Source organism: Etheostoma spectabile, chromosome 10 (assembly GCF_008692095.1).
Source record: "Etheostoma spectabile isolate EspeVRDwgs_2016 chromosome 10, UIUC_Espe_1.0, whole genome shotgun sequence".
NCBI lineage: Eukaryota > Metazoa > Chordata > Actinopteri > Perciformes > Percidae > Etheostoma > Etheostoma spectabile.
Window position 1 is genome coordinate 5458676 of NC_045742.1, and position 15265 is coordinate 5473940.

At 35.9% G+C, this 15265-nt stretch overlaps 2 protein-coding genes and 1 long non-coding RNA gene across 3 annotated transcripts in view; 2 read left to right on the plus strand and 1 right to left on the minus strand.

Moving 5' to 3' along the window:
- hopx (HOP homeobox) overlaps nucleotides 1-1982 on the plus strand; it is a 7239-nt gene extending 5257 nt beyond the window's left edge. The window contains exon 2 of the mRNA XM_032527253.1: nucleotides 1692-1982. Within this exon, the coding sequence (XP_032383144.1) occupies nucleotides 1692-1769 (78 nt within the window). The 3' untranslated portion in view covers nucleotides 1770-1982. The remainder of the gene's footprint in view (nucleotides 1-1691) is intronic.
- Nucleotides 1-15265, plus strand: part of LOC116696358 (uncharacterized) — a 30087-nt gene that overhangs the window by 6465 nt on the left and 8357 nt on the right. The window contains exon 2 of the long non-coding RNA XR_004333702.1: nucleotides 3452-3579. This is a non-coding gene — a long non-coding RNA (uncharacterized LOC116696358). The remainder of the gene's footprint in view (nucleotides 1-3451; nucleotides 3580-15265) is intronic.
- Nucleotides 14472-15265, minus strand: part of spmap2l (sperm microtubule associated protein 2 like) — an 8959-nt gene continuing 8165 nt past the window's right edge. The window contains exon 8 of the mRNA XM_032527252.1: nucleotides 14472-14670. Coding sequence (XP_032383143.1) covers nucleotides 14539-14670 — 132 coding nt within the window. The 3' untranslated portion in view covers nucleotides 14472-14538. The remainder of the gene's footprint in view (nucleotides 14671-15265) is intronic.

Consider the following 15265-nt stretch of genomic DNA (forward strand, 5'->3'; position numbering starts at 1 on the left):
CACACACACACACACAAGCCCCAGCTACCACTCCCCGCTTCCTATTAACAACACATGCTTCAGCCTCTGTGCGGCATGTTTGAACTCCTTTCATAGACCATTTTTCAGTGCTGCAGTCAGTAAGGTAGAGTCAAGTTTGAAAGACTTTGTTATGTAACTCAGGGCTAGTCAATTGGAAAAAAAACTGATGTACCATTATATGCGTCAGCAGCATTATAAATTGTGTTATTGTTCTAAAGTGGCATAATGTCTTTACAAGACATTCAAAGATCTTTTATGCTTTTAAAAAAGGACCAGAAACATAATAAAGTGCAAAATAAATGTCTTTCATTCAAAACCTGGGGGAGAAAAGTGCCTGTTTTACTAAATCTTTATAGGCTGAAGGTGGAAGTTGAAGTTTTACTAAATCTTTATAGGCTGAAGGTGCCGTAGGTACGATTACGAAGATTGGCAACTTCTCAGTCCCTCCTCGCTTTCTGCTAAAGCCCAAACGGTCTCCTAAGCCCCTCCCCCCCACAAGGGAGAATGAATGCGTGTGCATGAGCAGTGATCGACACACAGTTAGATATCCCCCCTGGCCCTTATTGCTGCATCTGAACAGGGAGATGTGGATTTTTGCAAATCTAACTACAGGCTGTAGGTGGTGCCAATTGGATTTTTTTTAATTTTAATAACCTGCTTCATGTAGTTCTAGTCAAACATAGGGGCAGTTTCAGCAAATATGACAGAAAGTTAGTTTCATAAGTCTTACTTACTGCACCTTTAATTGAGAAATATGTGTTGATAAACTGTTGTAATGTGTCACCCCAAATTTATGTCTTACATCATAAAAATGAGCTTCATGGATAAGAAATCCCAAAACACACATGAACAGCCAAGTTCAGAGAGCAGTTCTCGAATTGATTTAGTCTTAAGTGAAAACCCAGAAGACTCCAAATGGGAAGCTCATGTGTTTTTAGTGAAAAATGTGGAAACCATCCCTCCTCCCAGACACACGGCTCACAAAGCCAGCCAGGCTCTCGTGTCTTAAGGCCGCCGTCGCGAATCCCTCCATTTCCCCTTGCCGTTATCGTGATGATGTCAGCATTGTTGTGTATCCCTTGACAACACAAACCGCAATACAGCAATGTGCCGGGTCACGGGTGTGTTGAGGCACTCAGCGCAGTCATCGTCTGGCCAGAGTCTCAGCAGAGCAGCTATTGGTTGAGCAGTCTGTTAAAATAGGATGGAAACATTTGTCTTTTGTGGTTTTCCTGAAACAACTTAGCCTCAGGGTCACTGGGCTGTGTCTGCATGAGTCAGTGACCTCTCTTACATGCAACAAGAAATGTGACTCTAATGTGATTATGAAAGATAATTAAATTAAGTCAGGAAGGAAACTTAATAAGTCTCTTTTAATCATAGATTTCATATTTGGGGTTTCGGTATTGATTGTGCTCTGGTCACAGAAAAAAGAAACCACAAATCTGAAAATAGTTGTCCATATCGTTCTTAACAAAAGACAAACTCCACCTGTGAAACTGCTCAGGAATATTTCTGTCATGACTGTATTCTGTCAGCTGGAACACCTCATCGCTCTCGTGTTTCAGCCTCTGCAGAAGTTTTGCCTCTGAACAAAAACCTCCTGTTTCTAACACCTCCCATGGGTGTGTTTGTAACTTTTTTTCTTTTTGTTTATTTGCGTCCTCCAGAAATGGTTCAAGCTACGCAACGCACAGTGGAGGCAGGCGGAGGGTCTTCCGGCTGAACTCGGATCAGTGCTGGACTGAGACTGAAGAAGAATCTGCCTGAAGCTCTGTGCTGACCCGACAAACTGACCATACTCCTTTATCCTCACACGCTTCCCCTCTCCATGTGTCATTCTCTCTTTTTGTATCTAAACTATTTTAACTTACTGTACGGAATGTGAAGGTGTTCGTGTGTTGTTGCCAATATATCCGCCATGTTTACAGAAATAAAGATATTGTTATTATAAGTTAAAAGGACTTTTAAGTGTGCTTTGAGGCTACCGTACGTAAGGGGTCCAAATGTACCGAGGGAGCTGAGTTATACAATGGTGTAGCTAGAGTAGGGTGTGTTGGGGGACAGCGTGCTTTTGTTTTCAGGGTTTGTTTGCATGCATGTCCGTCCGCAGGGAGCAGAGCTGGATGCTTATCCGTTAACGGGACTATACAAGATGTAAGGAAGCGGTGGGATTACAATAGATGCTGCTGGAATCAGCTGCCGCTATCCAGGAACTTCCAGGGACAAATCGGGAACATTTCCACTAGTAGAGGGAGGGAGGGAGGCAGGGGAAGGTAGACATGTGAGCCGACTGAGCTGAATGGCATCATGGGCTAAACAAATGACAGGTGATGTCATTACATTGTCCCTTTTTCACTGTGGTCACTCTTTGTAAAAAAATAAATAAAGGATGTGATCTCAGCAGCCAGTTGGAGCTTTACACCTCAAAAAGATGTTCTGTATTTTTCCTACTGTTGAGAAATTCTATGAAGAGATTAAAACTAACAATGGTTTTATCCTGCTAACAAGTTCTAGCACTCACTACCCTGAATGTGTACTAATCCGCTGCTGAAAATAGTCCCCGACCAATGCACTATTTCTTCTCGTTTGAGTAACGCTTGTTAAAAACTACAGTGGTCAGCTGTTTTGGATAATTGAAAAAATGATGCAACTTTGACCTGTTTTTGAGGAAGTACATCTTCAGTAGAAATCAGTCGTCGTGTGGCTGAGTGCCACAAAAAGAAAAAAAAACCTACATTTTCAATTCAATTCAATTTTATTTAAAGTATTAAATCCTAACAAAAGTTATCTTGAGACACTTTCCAGGTAGAGTAGGTCTAGACCACACTTTGTAATTCACAAGAGCCCCAACAATTCTAAAAACTCCTTTTTATGAAGAAACCTTGGACTCTGGGGAGCAAAGTCCCCAGAACTAGGTTAGTAACAAGCATTTCTGGGAGAGGATGCACACAAATGGAAAGATCAAATCAAACATCTTAAATGTTTAAATGGAAATTTAGAGGATTTTTCAGCCCTGGAGTTGGTATGCAGTATGTATTCTCTGTGATATGGTTCAGAGATATTTCAAGCAACTAAAGTGGAGTTAAAAGAGTTTAAAAGTTCATCTAAAAGCTCAGGTTTTGCTGTCAGTCTTTCAGAACCAAAGAAACCGTCACTTCTTTCTTGAGCTGCCAAACATCCATCAAAGACGAGAAAACAGGCCAGTATATGTTTTTAGTTGATGTGAGAGTAGCTGGTAGCTCAAAGTAGCTGGAGTAATAGATATTTGCTGTTTTTGTTGTACAAATTGTGCTGTAGAGGAACGAAAATATCTCAAAACCAGATTGAAAAAGTGGAGCGAGAGAGTGTGAGGGGCTTCAGTTTCTCAATTTACAGGACAGGAAAGAAATCCTGAACTGTGTGTGTGTGTGTGTGTCTGTGTGTGAAGAGACTGAAGAAGGTGGAAGAAAGAGAGAGAGGAAGAGCTATCCTGCCAAAGAGCCTGGAGTGAAAACACTCTGGTTGTGGGAACAGTCTACACAACAAGCCCGACAGAAACCAACACCGACCCAACAGGTAGTTCAACTGCTCCTAAAACACACTGCTGCTTTTCAACAGGCTGTTGTGACTGTTTACTCTGGCATCTGACACGCACGCATGACACACACACACACACACACACACACACACACACACACACACACACACACACACACACACACACACACACACACACACACACACACACACACACACACACACACACACACACACACACACACACACACACACACACACACACACGCACACACACACGCACACACACACACACACACAGCACTGACATTCATGATTACTGGCATTTTATTTGTCTACGCCCAAAATGTGCTTATGCTTATGAGGACATCTGATTCCTATAGCAATGCAGAACACACACAGGGGTGTCTGTATCCTGAGCCTGGGGCTGTTTTTGTCTGTTTAGCTGAAAAACAACAATTTTTGTTTATATTGTGCATACACACACACACACATACATACACACAGTTCCTCAAGCCCCTGCTTAAAAACACACATTGTATTTCAATGATTTTTCATGAGTGACATGTCACTGTTCCCTATAGTGTTAAACTGGCCGTATTATATGATGTGTGTGTACGTAAGTTAACATCAGAATTTCAACACAGCTATCACTGTGTGAAATATTAAAGTTTACAGTAACATTGGCTGTAGAAAACTCATTTGATGGACGCCTCAAATGTTCAAGACTTTTCAATTTTTTAATTTCAACTATGTATCCAAAAACACAGCAGTAGACTTGTTGCTGCCTATAGTGGAATATTTACATGGTCTGTTGATTTTTGTATTCAGATCTGTATAGACCTTTGACTCAAGTCAAATGTAAAAACGTCAGCATGCCTCGACTTATCACCCTGTGTGGCTACACCATTTATACCATACGTACATTTTCTAATTCATATTTCTGGGTGTATTACACCACAGTTGACAATACTGGAAATCAATGATTGATTATTAATGGAAATATTGGATTTGTCTATTTCAATCCCATTATTTTATCTGAACGTTTTTCCATTGAATTTCCAGGGAACACTAATACTACTATCCTATACTACGTATTTCATGACACATATTGATATTGCTATTTAAAATAAGATTTCCAGTCATAAAATATGTTTAATCCATGTCACACACCCCTAAATGAAGACTTAAGGCCTGACTTGAACTTTGATTGCTGTGAGACTTGAGACCTCTAAATTTGATTTCTAAAATAACTTGAACGCAAAATCATTAGTTTCACATGTTTTGACCGGATACATTCTTGGAACAATAAAATAGGACAACAATAAAATAAAACCACGTCAGACAGCGTGACTATTTACAGTAATAATAATTACTATGCATCAAAGAGACTAAAAATAACAACAATGCAGAAGAAGAAAACGTTTGACTGCCAAATCATTCTGATGGTCAGCATTAAGACGTTAAATATTTACATTTTAGTAGCAATGTTGACTTGTGCAACTTGTGATTTGGCTTGTCTCAAATGACTTAAAGCAGCTGAGCTATTCCCTACCTTCTTACCAATATAAGCCAGTAAAAATAAAGAAAGATTACTTAATGACATTTCAACAAATTATTAAATGGGAGACTATAGTTCCCCCATTTAATTAGTAGAAAAAGCAGGAAGAGGTATATCCATTTTGCAGGATAAATATTCAAGGCATCCAGCTGCCAACCTATGCAAACTGACTTTACAGTGAAATAAACTTAAATAGCTTGATTACTACTGTTACGGTCGGAGGTCATAAAGCCCTGGTAGTCTCTGCTCTCTTGCACTGATCGTGTACAACAGAGAACATGTGCCTTGGCGCTCTCTGTCCTCAAGTCACTCCAGTGAAAGGATGATCTGAGTGGCTGATGGCGCCATGAGAGCAGATGAGAGTGTGTGCAGAATTTGAATGGAGTCAGGTTTTGTCTGTTGCTAAGAGGACTCTGCAGGGCTGTGAGGAATCTGCTATTTAGCAACTGCCAGACTCAGTTCGCATCACTTTGTGCAACTTAAATCGATTTGATGCAGAGGTTCTCAAAGTTTTGCTGACTGAGTGCCAGTTTAGAGAGCCAGCATATGATTGAGGGCCGCACAAGAAAAGTGGCACACACATCTTTTCCATCCCACTTCCACGTTGTCATCAATGCACTGGCATTGATGACCGGTAGTCTTTTTACAAGTTGTTGTTCCTAAACTGACAGACGCTTGTCGGGGAGACGGTTTGACACATTAGCCGAGTAGCGTATGAAATCAAGCTATTGAAAGTAAAAGTATTGACATGGATGGTGGATGATTAAAATATACATGATATGAAACATGAATTGTTTTAATTACTTTTTATGCCATACTAAACTGTGACTTTTATGACTTTTTATGGCATACTATGATTTTTTGACATGCTATACTATCACTGACATACGTACCATGACGTTTTATGATATACTGTACCTTTCTTTTTTTTATTACTTTTTAGATTATACAATAACATACTTACATACTAACATACACATTTTTTAGACATACTATGCTGTGAAATTCGTGACTTTTTTATGACATACTATGACATTTATATGACACAGCATGGCTCTTAGGCCAGATCAACAAATGGGAGACACACAGGTATACTAGAACGACAAAGTGATTTTATTATTTACCAAAAATAGTCCAAACAAAGTGAACAAATGGATGGATGGATGGGCGAAATCTGTTAAGTCGGCAGTGTAATGAGTGGATGAGTGAAAATGTGGTGTGCATGGGTGTTGTTGAAACAAAGATGTGTGCAAAGTGCTTCGTCCAATATGTATGGGCTCACCAGGACTTTTTAATAACATACTATGACTTTTTATGACTTTCATGACATAGTATAATATGATATTTTTACAACATTTTCATGACATACTATACTATGGCTTTTTATGACATACTATACTGGGACTTTATTTGACTTTTTTCGTGACAGATGTACTATACTGTGACTATTTTGTGACATTTTATGACATACTTTACTATTAGTTTTTATGTAATTTATGACATACTATAATATTTTTTTTTGACATTTTCATGAGATACTATACTATGACATTTTATAACTTTTTTATGACATACTATACTGTGAATTTCAATGACTTTTTATGACTTTTTGATGACATTCTATACTATAACTTTTTATGACTTTTATGTAACATACTGTACTGTGACTTTTTAATCTCATTTCTTTGACATACTATAATATATTTCTATGACGTTTTCATGAGATACTATACTACGACATTTTATAACTTTTTATGACATACTGTAATATGACCTTTTTGCCTTTTATAACATACTATAACATGATATTTTTTGACGTTTTATGACATACAATACTATGACTTTTTATGACACACTATACTGTGACTTTTTATGACTTTTTTATGACATACTATAACTTTCTATAACATATTATACTATGACTTGTCTAACTCTTTCATGACTTACTATACTATGACTTTTTTATGACTTTTTTCATGACATACTATACTATTACTTTTTATGACTTTTATGACATACTTTATTATGACTTTAATGACATTTCTTATGACACACTATACTATGACTTTTTATGACATCTTTATGACATACTATACTATGACTTTATATAACATACTATACTGTGATGTTTTTGACATTTTTCATGACTCACTATACTATGACTTTTTTGACTTTTATGACATACTATACTATGCTATTTTTATGACAATTTCCCAACATACTATACTGTGACTTTTTATGTAATTTATGACATACTATAATATGTTTTTAAGACATTTTATGACATACTATACTATGACTTTTTAAAGACTTTTCATGACATACTATAATATGGTATTTTTATGACATTTTTACAACATTCTATGACTTTTCATGACTTTTTATGACATACTATAATATTGTATTTTTATGATTTCTATGTAACATACTATACTGTGACTTTTTATCACAGTTTTTTTACATACTATAATATATTTTTATGACATTTTCATGAGATATATTACTACGACATTTTATAAGACTCACTTGACTTTTTATGGTCATATACTTTTAACTTTCATATGACATGCTATACAATGATTTTTGACACATCTTTATGACATACTATACTAGACTTTATGAACATACTACTATACTGTGACTTTTTTGACATTTTTGTGACATAATATACTATGACTTGTTCTTACTCTTTCATGCCTTACTATACTAAGACTTTTTTATGACATTTTTTTTTACATACTATACTATTACTTTTTATGACTTTTTGACAGACTAAATATGATATTTTTATGAAATACTATACTGTGACTTTTTTATACCATTTTTATGACATACTATACCACGACATTTTATAACTTTTTTGTATGACGTACTATACTGTGACTTTCTGACTTTTTATGACTTTTATATACATACTATAGTATGACTTTTTTTATATTTTTTTGACAAACTATATATAATTTTATGACATTTTGAGGACATACAATACATGACTTTTATGTATACTATACTGTGACTCGTTCTAACTTTTTTCATGACATACTATACTAGACATTTTTTATGACATACAATACTATGACTTTTCTTACCTTTCCTGACATACTATAAAATTACTTTTTTTGCTTTTATCACTACTAAATATATTTTTATGACATTTCCATGACATACATACTGTGACTTTTGTGTAATTTATGACATACTATAATATATTTTACGACGAGTTTTCAAGATCACTACACTACTACACTACTACTTTTTATAACATTTTTTGTGACATACTATACTGTGACTTTCTCTAACTTTTTAGGACTTTTATATGACAAACTATACATAACTTTTTTAAAGTTTTTAGTACTTTTATTACATACTAATATGACATTTTTATGACATTTTTACACATCACGGTTTTAATGACTTTTTGATTACATACTATATTCTATGATACTATACTATGACTTTTTATGACTTTTACATGACATACTATACTATGACTTTTTATCAAAGTTTTTGACAAACTATAATATATTTTTATGACATTTTCATGACATACTATACTATGACCTTTTATGATATACTTTACTGTGACTTGTTCTAACTTTTTTATGACACACTATACTATGACCTGTTATGACTTTTTACGACATACTATACTATGAATTTTATGGCATAAAATTCTATGAATTGTTCTTACTCTTTTATGTCATACTATACTATGACTTTTTATGACATACCATACTATGACTTTTTATGACATACTATTCTACAACTTTTTAGGACTTTTTATGACATACAATACTATTACTTTTCATGATTTGTTTCCGACACACTATACTATGACTTTTTTTGACATTTTTATGGCATACTTACTATTACGTTTTTATTTTACTATACTATGACTTTTATGACATACTGTACAATGACATGTTATAACTTTTTTATGACACATTATGACTTTTTATGAGATACTATACTAAGACTTTTCATTAATTTTTGTGACATACTATTATGACCTTTGATGAATTGTTTCTAAGATATTACACTATTACGTTTTTCTGACATACTATACTATGATTTGTTAACGACCTACTATGCTATAACTTGTTTCTTAACTTTTTAATGACGTACTATGACTTTTTTCTTACTTTTTTCTAATATACTATACCATGACATTTTTCTGACAAACTATAGTCTGACTTTTTAATGACATACCATCCTATGAATTGTTTCTTACATTTTGTGACATACATACAAGTACTTTTTCTGACAAACTATACTATGACTTTTAATGACATTTTCTGACATGAATTTTCTGACATTTTTTTCTGACATAGAATACTATGACATTTTTTTCTGACATAGTATACTATGACCTTTTAATGACATACTATACTCTAACTTTTTCTAACATAATATACTATGACTTGTTTAGACTTTTTTTATGAAATACTATGACTTTTATGACATACTACACTATGACTTTTTGTGACATTTCTGTGACTTACCAAACTAACTTTTTATGACATGCTATACTATGACTGTTTTTTTCTTTTTTTGTGACATACTGTTCTATGACTTTTTATGACATTTTTGTGACATACTATTCTATGATTTTTTATGACTATCTTTCTGACATACCATGACTTTTTATCACATACTATAATTTTTATGACTATTTTACAACATACTATACGAAGACTTTTTCTGACATACTATACAAAGACTTTTTAATGGTATACTATATAATGACTCTTTTTTTATTTTAACTTACACTATTTGTATTCAATTCTTCTTAGTTTTACTTGCGTGTGTGTTTTTTTTAAATAAATATAATTGATGAAGGGAGCTTGAGATCTAAGATTGTCATTGCCCCAGCTGTTTCTCTGTAATTTAAGAGAATTCAACAGGATGTTAACCTTGATGCATTTACATCTTGAAACCCATCAAGCGTGCAATGTTTTCACAAACTGTTGACATTATCTATTTAAAAATACTCATGATTCAGTTTCAGCATCCAGCTCAAATACCGACATGTGGGAGGAAGGGGTTTTGGATGGGGTGCTACAGTGCCATAGAAAAATCAGGGAGTGCATCTTTGACCTTTAACCTTTTAAATGAACACAACCACAAACACACCAAAATTAGCTAGCCAGCACTGATCTGTTCACAACTCGAAATGTACTGTCATTGATAAAATGTGGGAAACATGGTCAAGCACCCTCAGACAAACTCTGACTTGCAGCCGTTCCTCTACTTCCAAACTAAGGTTTGACCATCTCTAGACTTATGCAGCCCTTTCAGACATTTTTCCCACATCTGTTTCTCTTGTTATGGAACATTTACTCAAACAAATAAACCAAATTATAACCATATGGATGTGCCTCATCTCATGCAGCATAAATGGTGATTAATTAAGTAAATATTGAGTTCTAGTTCAAACCCACAGTGGCATCAGACAGAGTGCTGTGGCTGCTGCCAGTTTCTTACTGCTCAGGGAATATTTACCAAAGAAGTTAGTTTGGAAAGAGTTCCTGTAACTCAACCCTGACACCGTTGTTTGCAGAATTACAGCATGCAAACAATAAACTAAAGATACATAGAGGTAGTTCTACTCTCAAAAACTTTTTGTAAGAAATCCTTATGAGAGGGTACATACACGTGTGCAGGAATTTTAAGAGAGCAGGTTTTAGTTCATTTTGTTCAAATAGGGCATAGTTTTTTAAATTATTGAACTGTTAAAGATATATTAATCAGGTGTAAAGCATGAAGGTATCAAAAGAAGAAAGCTAAGCGTTTGTATCATTATCTGAGAGAGCAGGATGTGTTGTTTGAACTTTTTCCTGTGTTTAGTAGAAGGTGTGGCTGACTGTAGCCTACACAACATCCTGTGTGAGGGCATTGGCACAGAACGTTTGACAACACCAAGGCAGCAATGACACAGTGAACTAAACCCATGAGTACAAAGCGGGAAATAAGCAATGTATAGGTCAATATATTTACTGTATGCAACTGATCCTTCTTAGAGAATAACTTATCAGGTAATAATCTGCCTTTGCATCCAGAACATGGGTGTAGACATGATAAAAGCTACATCTAGATACCAAAATGCAATACCTTGCAAAAATACAAATGTGGCTGCAAATATTGACTATTTTCATTATTTATTAAACTGTCCATTAATTACTTACTCTGTGTCAGAAAATATTACAATTTCTCAATTTCTCAAAGTGATGTCTTCATATTGGTTGTTTTGTCCGACCAACAGTCAGAGCCCTTACCCCACTAACTGCCTTCAAATCACGTCCGTCTGAGCTCCGGTCCAATAACTGCACGTGCTTATTGTTATTCTTTCATCCATCTTTCACCCACTGTTTTGCAGACCCTTGCCACGTCATCCTTGTCCCGCCCAATTGCATATTTGCACAGATGCACATCTTCATTGCATGTTCTGTTCTCGCTCTTTTGCACTTTTCATCTGCCCTGATATGCTCAACTGTTTTTTTCTTTTTCCCACCTTTGTATCACACAGTTTTAATACACTCTACTGACCTACATCTCTATCCAGACCACAACTCTGCACTAACTGTATATCGACTCTTTACCACATTTCGGCATTTAATTTAGTACGTCAATTCATATTTAGATTGACTCTTTCAACATGTTTTCAGTCTGTCTAATCATGCATTTTGTCTTATTACTGATCTAAACTTGCAACTAGACCACTATTAACTGTATTAACTCTTCACTACATTCAGCATTTCATATAGACTGTCATTTCATACTTATTGTATTATCACTAACCTACATCACTAACTAGACCACTATTTGCACCAACTGTATATTGACTCTTCACTACATCTCAGCCATGTTATAGACTGTCTATTCATGTATATTGTGTTGTTATTACCTTATCACTTTCACACTCTCTCTTATCTGCACTTCATGTAGCCTATTGTATTGTATTCTGTTGTCCTGTTTTTATGTATGCGAAACTGTACGTTGTCTTGCATGCTTATGCTTTTCTTGGCCAGGTCATTGTTGCAAATGCAAACCTGTTCTCAACGGCCTACTTGCTTAAATATAGGTTAAAGGAAAAAATTAAAAGAGGTTTAATCAGTTTATAAAATAGGTGTCCAAAATGTTGATAGGTTTTTTTTAGTTGATTGACTTTTGTCAATTGACTGCAAATGAATTGACTGTTTAGGCATTATACAACAATAGCAAAGTCTGCACAGCAAAATACTAAACAACAGCACTTCAATGAATACAAAAACATAATGTCAGAAAGGTGTTAATTCAATTTCAGACTGTATTCTGTATATTGTATGTTTTGAAGATTGAACACCTCGTGTGAAAGTCAAACATCAATCTTCTCCTTAAAGATGCACAGTGGATTTTTTTTACCACCAGCAGTGCTATAGAGCAATGTTTGAATAAGGTTGGTGTATCTTGTGCTCAGCATGCACACACAATGCATTTAGCTGAGAAACACTGACTGTAAAGATAACTGTTGACCTGTAACACAAAGACCTTTGGCTCCACCTGGTTACTGAAGGTTAGACTCAACCAAATGTCCTTTTTAGCTATGTTTGTTTGGCTAAATTTCAGCTCTTTTTTAATGTCTGTCACCCCACCCACCTCCCTCTCACTACCTTGTGGTCTCAGGTCACAAACGCGGCAGGCTAATCCCAGATTAGCCTCCCAGTGGGACACTGGCTCAATCCCCTTTGATGTCTAGCCGAGCCGAGCCGAGCCGGGCCAGGCCACGAACATGTGCGGATTCAAAGCCCGCACTGGCTGCCACTGTCTGCACTGCTCGCAAATCAAATTACAGCACAGGGCCTCCGCCTGTCAACACATCAACTGAGACTATTGTTTATGCAACAGTCACTTACACAAGTGTAAGTGAGATTATAGTGGATTTCCAAACTGAAGCCCTGCCACTCTTTGTGAACTAAACTGTGGCAAGATTGTGGTATTTCCAGAAAGTCATGAACTCTGAAAGGGAAGCTTCTGAAAAGCTTTGATAAAATGTTCCTCACACTCAGACTGCACATACACAGTGGCCTGAAGTGGCACTTTAACATATCTAAGAGTGGAAAAAGTTTCTTATGGCAGACACACATCTGTCCCAAATGAAAAACGTCAAAGTGGAGGAGAGGAAGCGGTGAAACTGACCAAGAAAGCACAATGTCGCATTGGTGGAATAATTACTCTTTAAAGACTAAAATACCCGCAAAACAAAAGGGACCTGAAGCTGTCTGTGCACCAGGATTCATACACACATGGTAGTGATATAAATGAAAAATCCAGATCAACTCCAAAGAAAAACAAAAACCCTGTGGATCACCTCAGACGGAGGCTGATGTTTTTATTCCTGACATTATTCATTTTTTATGTTCTGATTTATTCAAAAGGTCTGAGATTCAAACCGGCAATCTCTCATAAATTCTAGTGTCCGAGTCCAAATTTTTGGATTAAAAGTTTTATACACATGGTAACAATATCAACGGAACCGCAAAGAAACAGACGCGTTGTTCTCATTTACATTTCCCTTCCAGACGTCTCAAATTGAGGATGGAATTCAAACATATTTAATACTTTTATAATCTTTCATCTTGGTTTTTGGACAATGTAGAGTGGGGGGTTTCTGGCAAAACTTTCTCTAACTCTAAGGTGCATGGAGAAGGGAAATAAGTCTTGAGAGCTCAAAACTCCAGCAACACTTGTATTAGAACAAATTTATAGTAAGTCATTATGAAATACATTACAAACAGCATTTAGAATCAAGTAAGTACCCAAATCTAAAAATGTTTGTCATTTAAATATGATATTTTTACAGTTTACATTAATTTGTTTTAGTATTTTTCATGCTGACAATTAGATCCTGTCACTAAATCCTACCTGTTCTTGCTCATCTTGAGTTTTGGTCATTTGTTTGGTGTTGGCAGTCAGATATAGGGCTTCTCTTATTTTTGAGGTTTATGGTGTTTTATTGCATTACTGCAAATTACAATAAAATAAATCAAACTACTTTTCTGCAAACACACACTTTACAGGCTATTAGTTTAAAAGAATTTGAAAAACATTGAAAAGGAGCACACGCTAAAGTACACTACCAGAAGAAGTTAAATGTCCACATGATTACCATTACTGTGGTTATTCTTTTGACAATTCATGTTGAATTTTGGGAAACACTTTACTTGATGGTATCTACATAAGGGTGACATGACACTGTCATAACACAGTCATGACATATGAACCCTGACCATAACACAACAATAACCATAACTTGTCATGACAAAACCGAATGACACTTGCTAAAAGAAGGTTATGTCATAAAGCTTAATGACTTGTTTTTAATGTTTATGACACGTTCATGACAGTGTCATGTCACTCTTATGTAGATACCTTTAAGTAAGGTGTCCACCTAAGGAGGCTCAGGTGGACAGGACGTTGTTCCGGCCCCACTCTGGTTCTCGTGGGGGGATGTAGTCCGTGGAAAGCTGTTTTGGTGTCGCCAGCATTTTAACACGAGCACTCGCTGTGGCTCTCCTCGCTGCCTTTGACACCTGGATTTGGACATTTATGGTAAAAAGTTTTAGTACTGACAGGAACGCCGTCCCCAAACTCATGTCTTAAAATATGTCGTTCATGTTGCAACAAAGCTGCTGTTCAAACAATCTTTTGTGATTACACATTTGTTTCATCTTTCAAAATAGGAGCCAGACTGCAAAACCGGAGGCCAGAGAGCCAATGAACAGCCAGCAGGGGCGTGTAAGCAAACAATGCCTCCAATAGTCATGTGGCTAATGACAATGAGTGAAATTAATTGAAATAATAATACAAATTATAATAATAATGTGCAATTTATTAATCCCGCAAAGCGAAATGACAATGTTTTCACGTTTGTTGTTATTACACGCATTACACACACATGCTCAGCACTAATGGAGCAATGTCAAAGGAAGGGACCTGCCCATGGAAAGGCGCCCCAAGCAGTTGGGGGTTTGGTGCCTTGCTCAAGAACACCTTGGCAGTGCAGACTGGCACCTCTCCAGCTACCAGTCCACCACCATATTTTGGTCCGTATGGGGAAAGAATTTCAGTTCAATTCAATTCAATTTTATTTATATAGCGCCAAATCACAACAACAGTTATCTCATT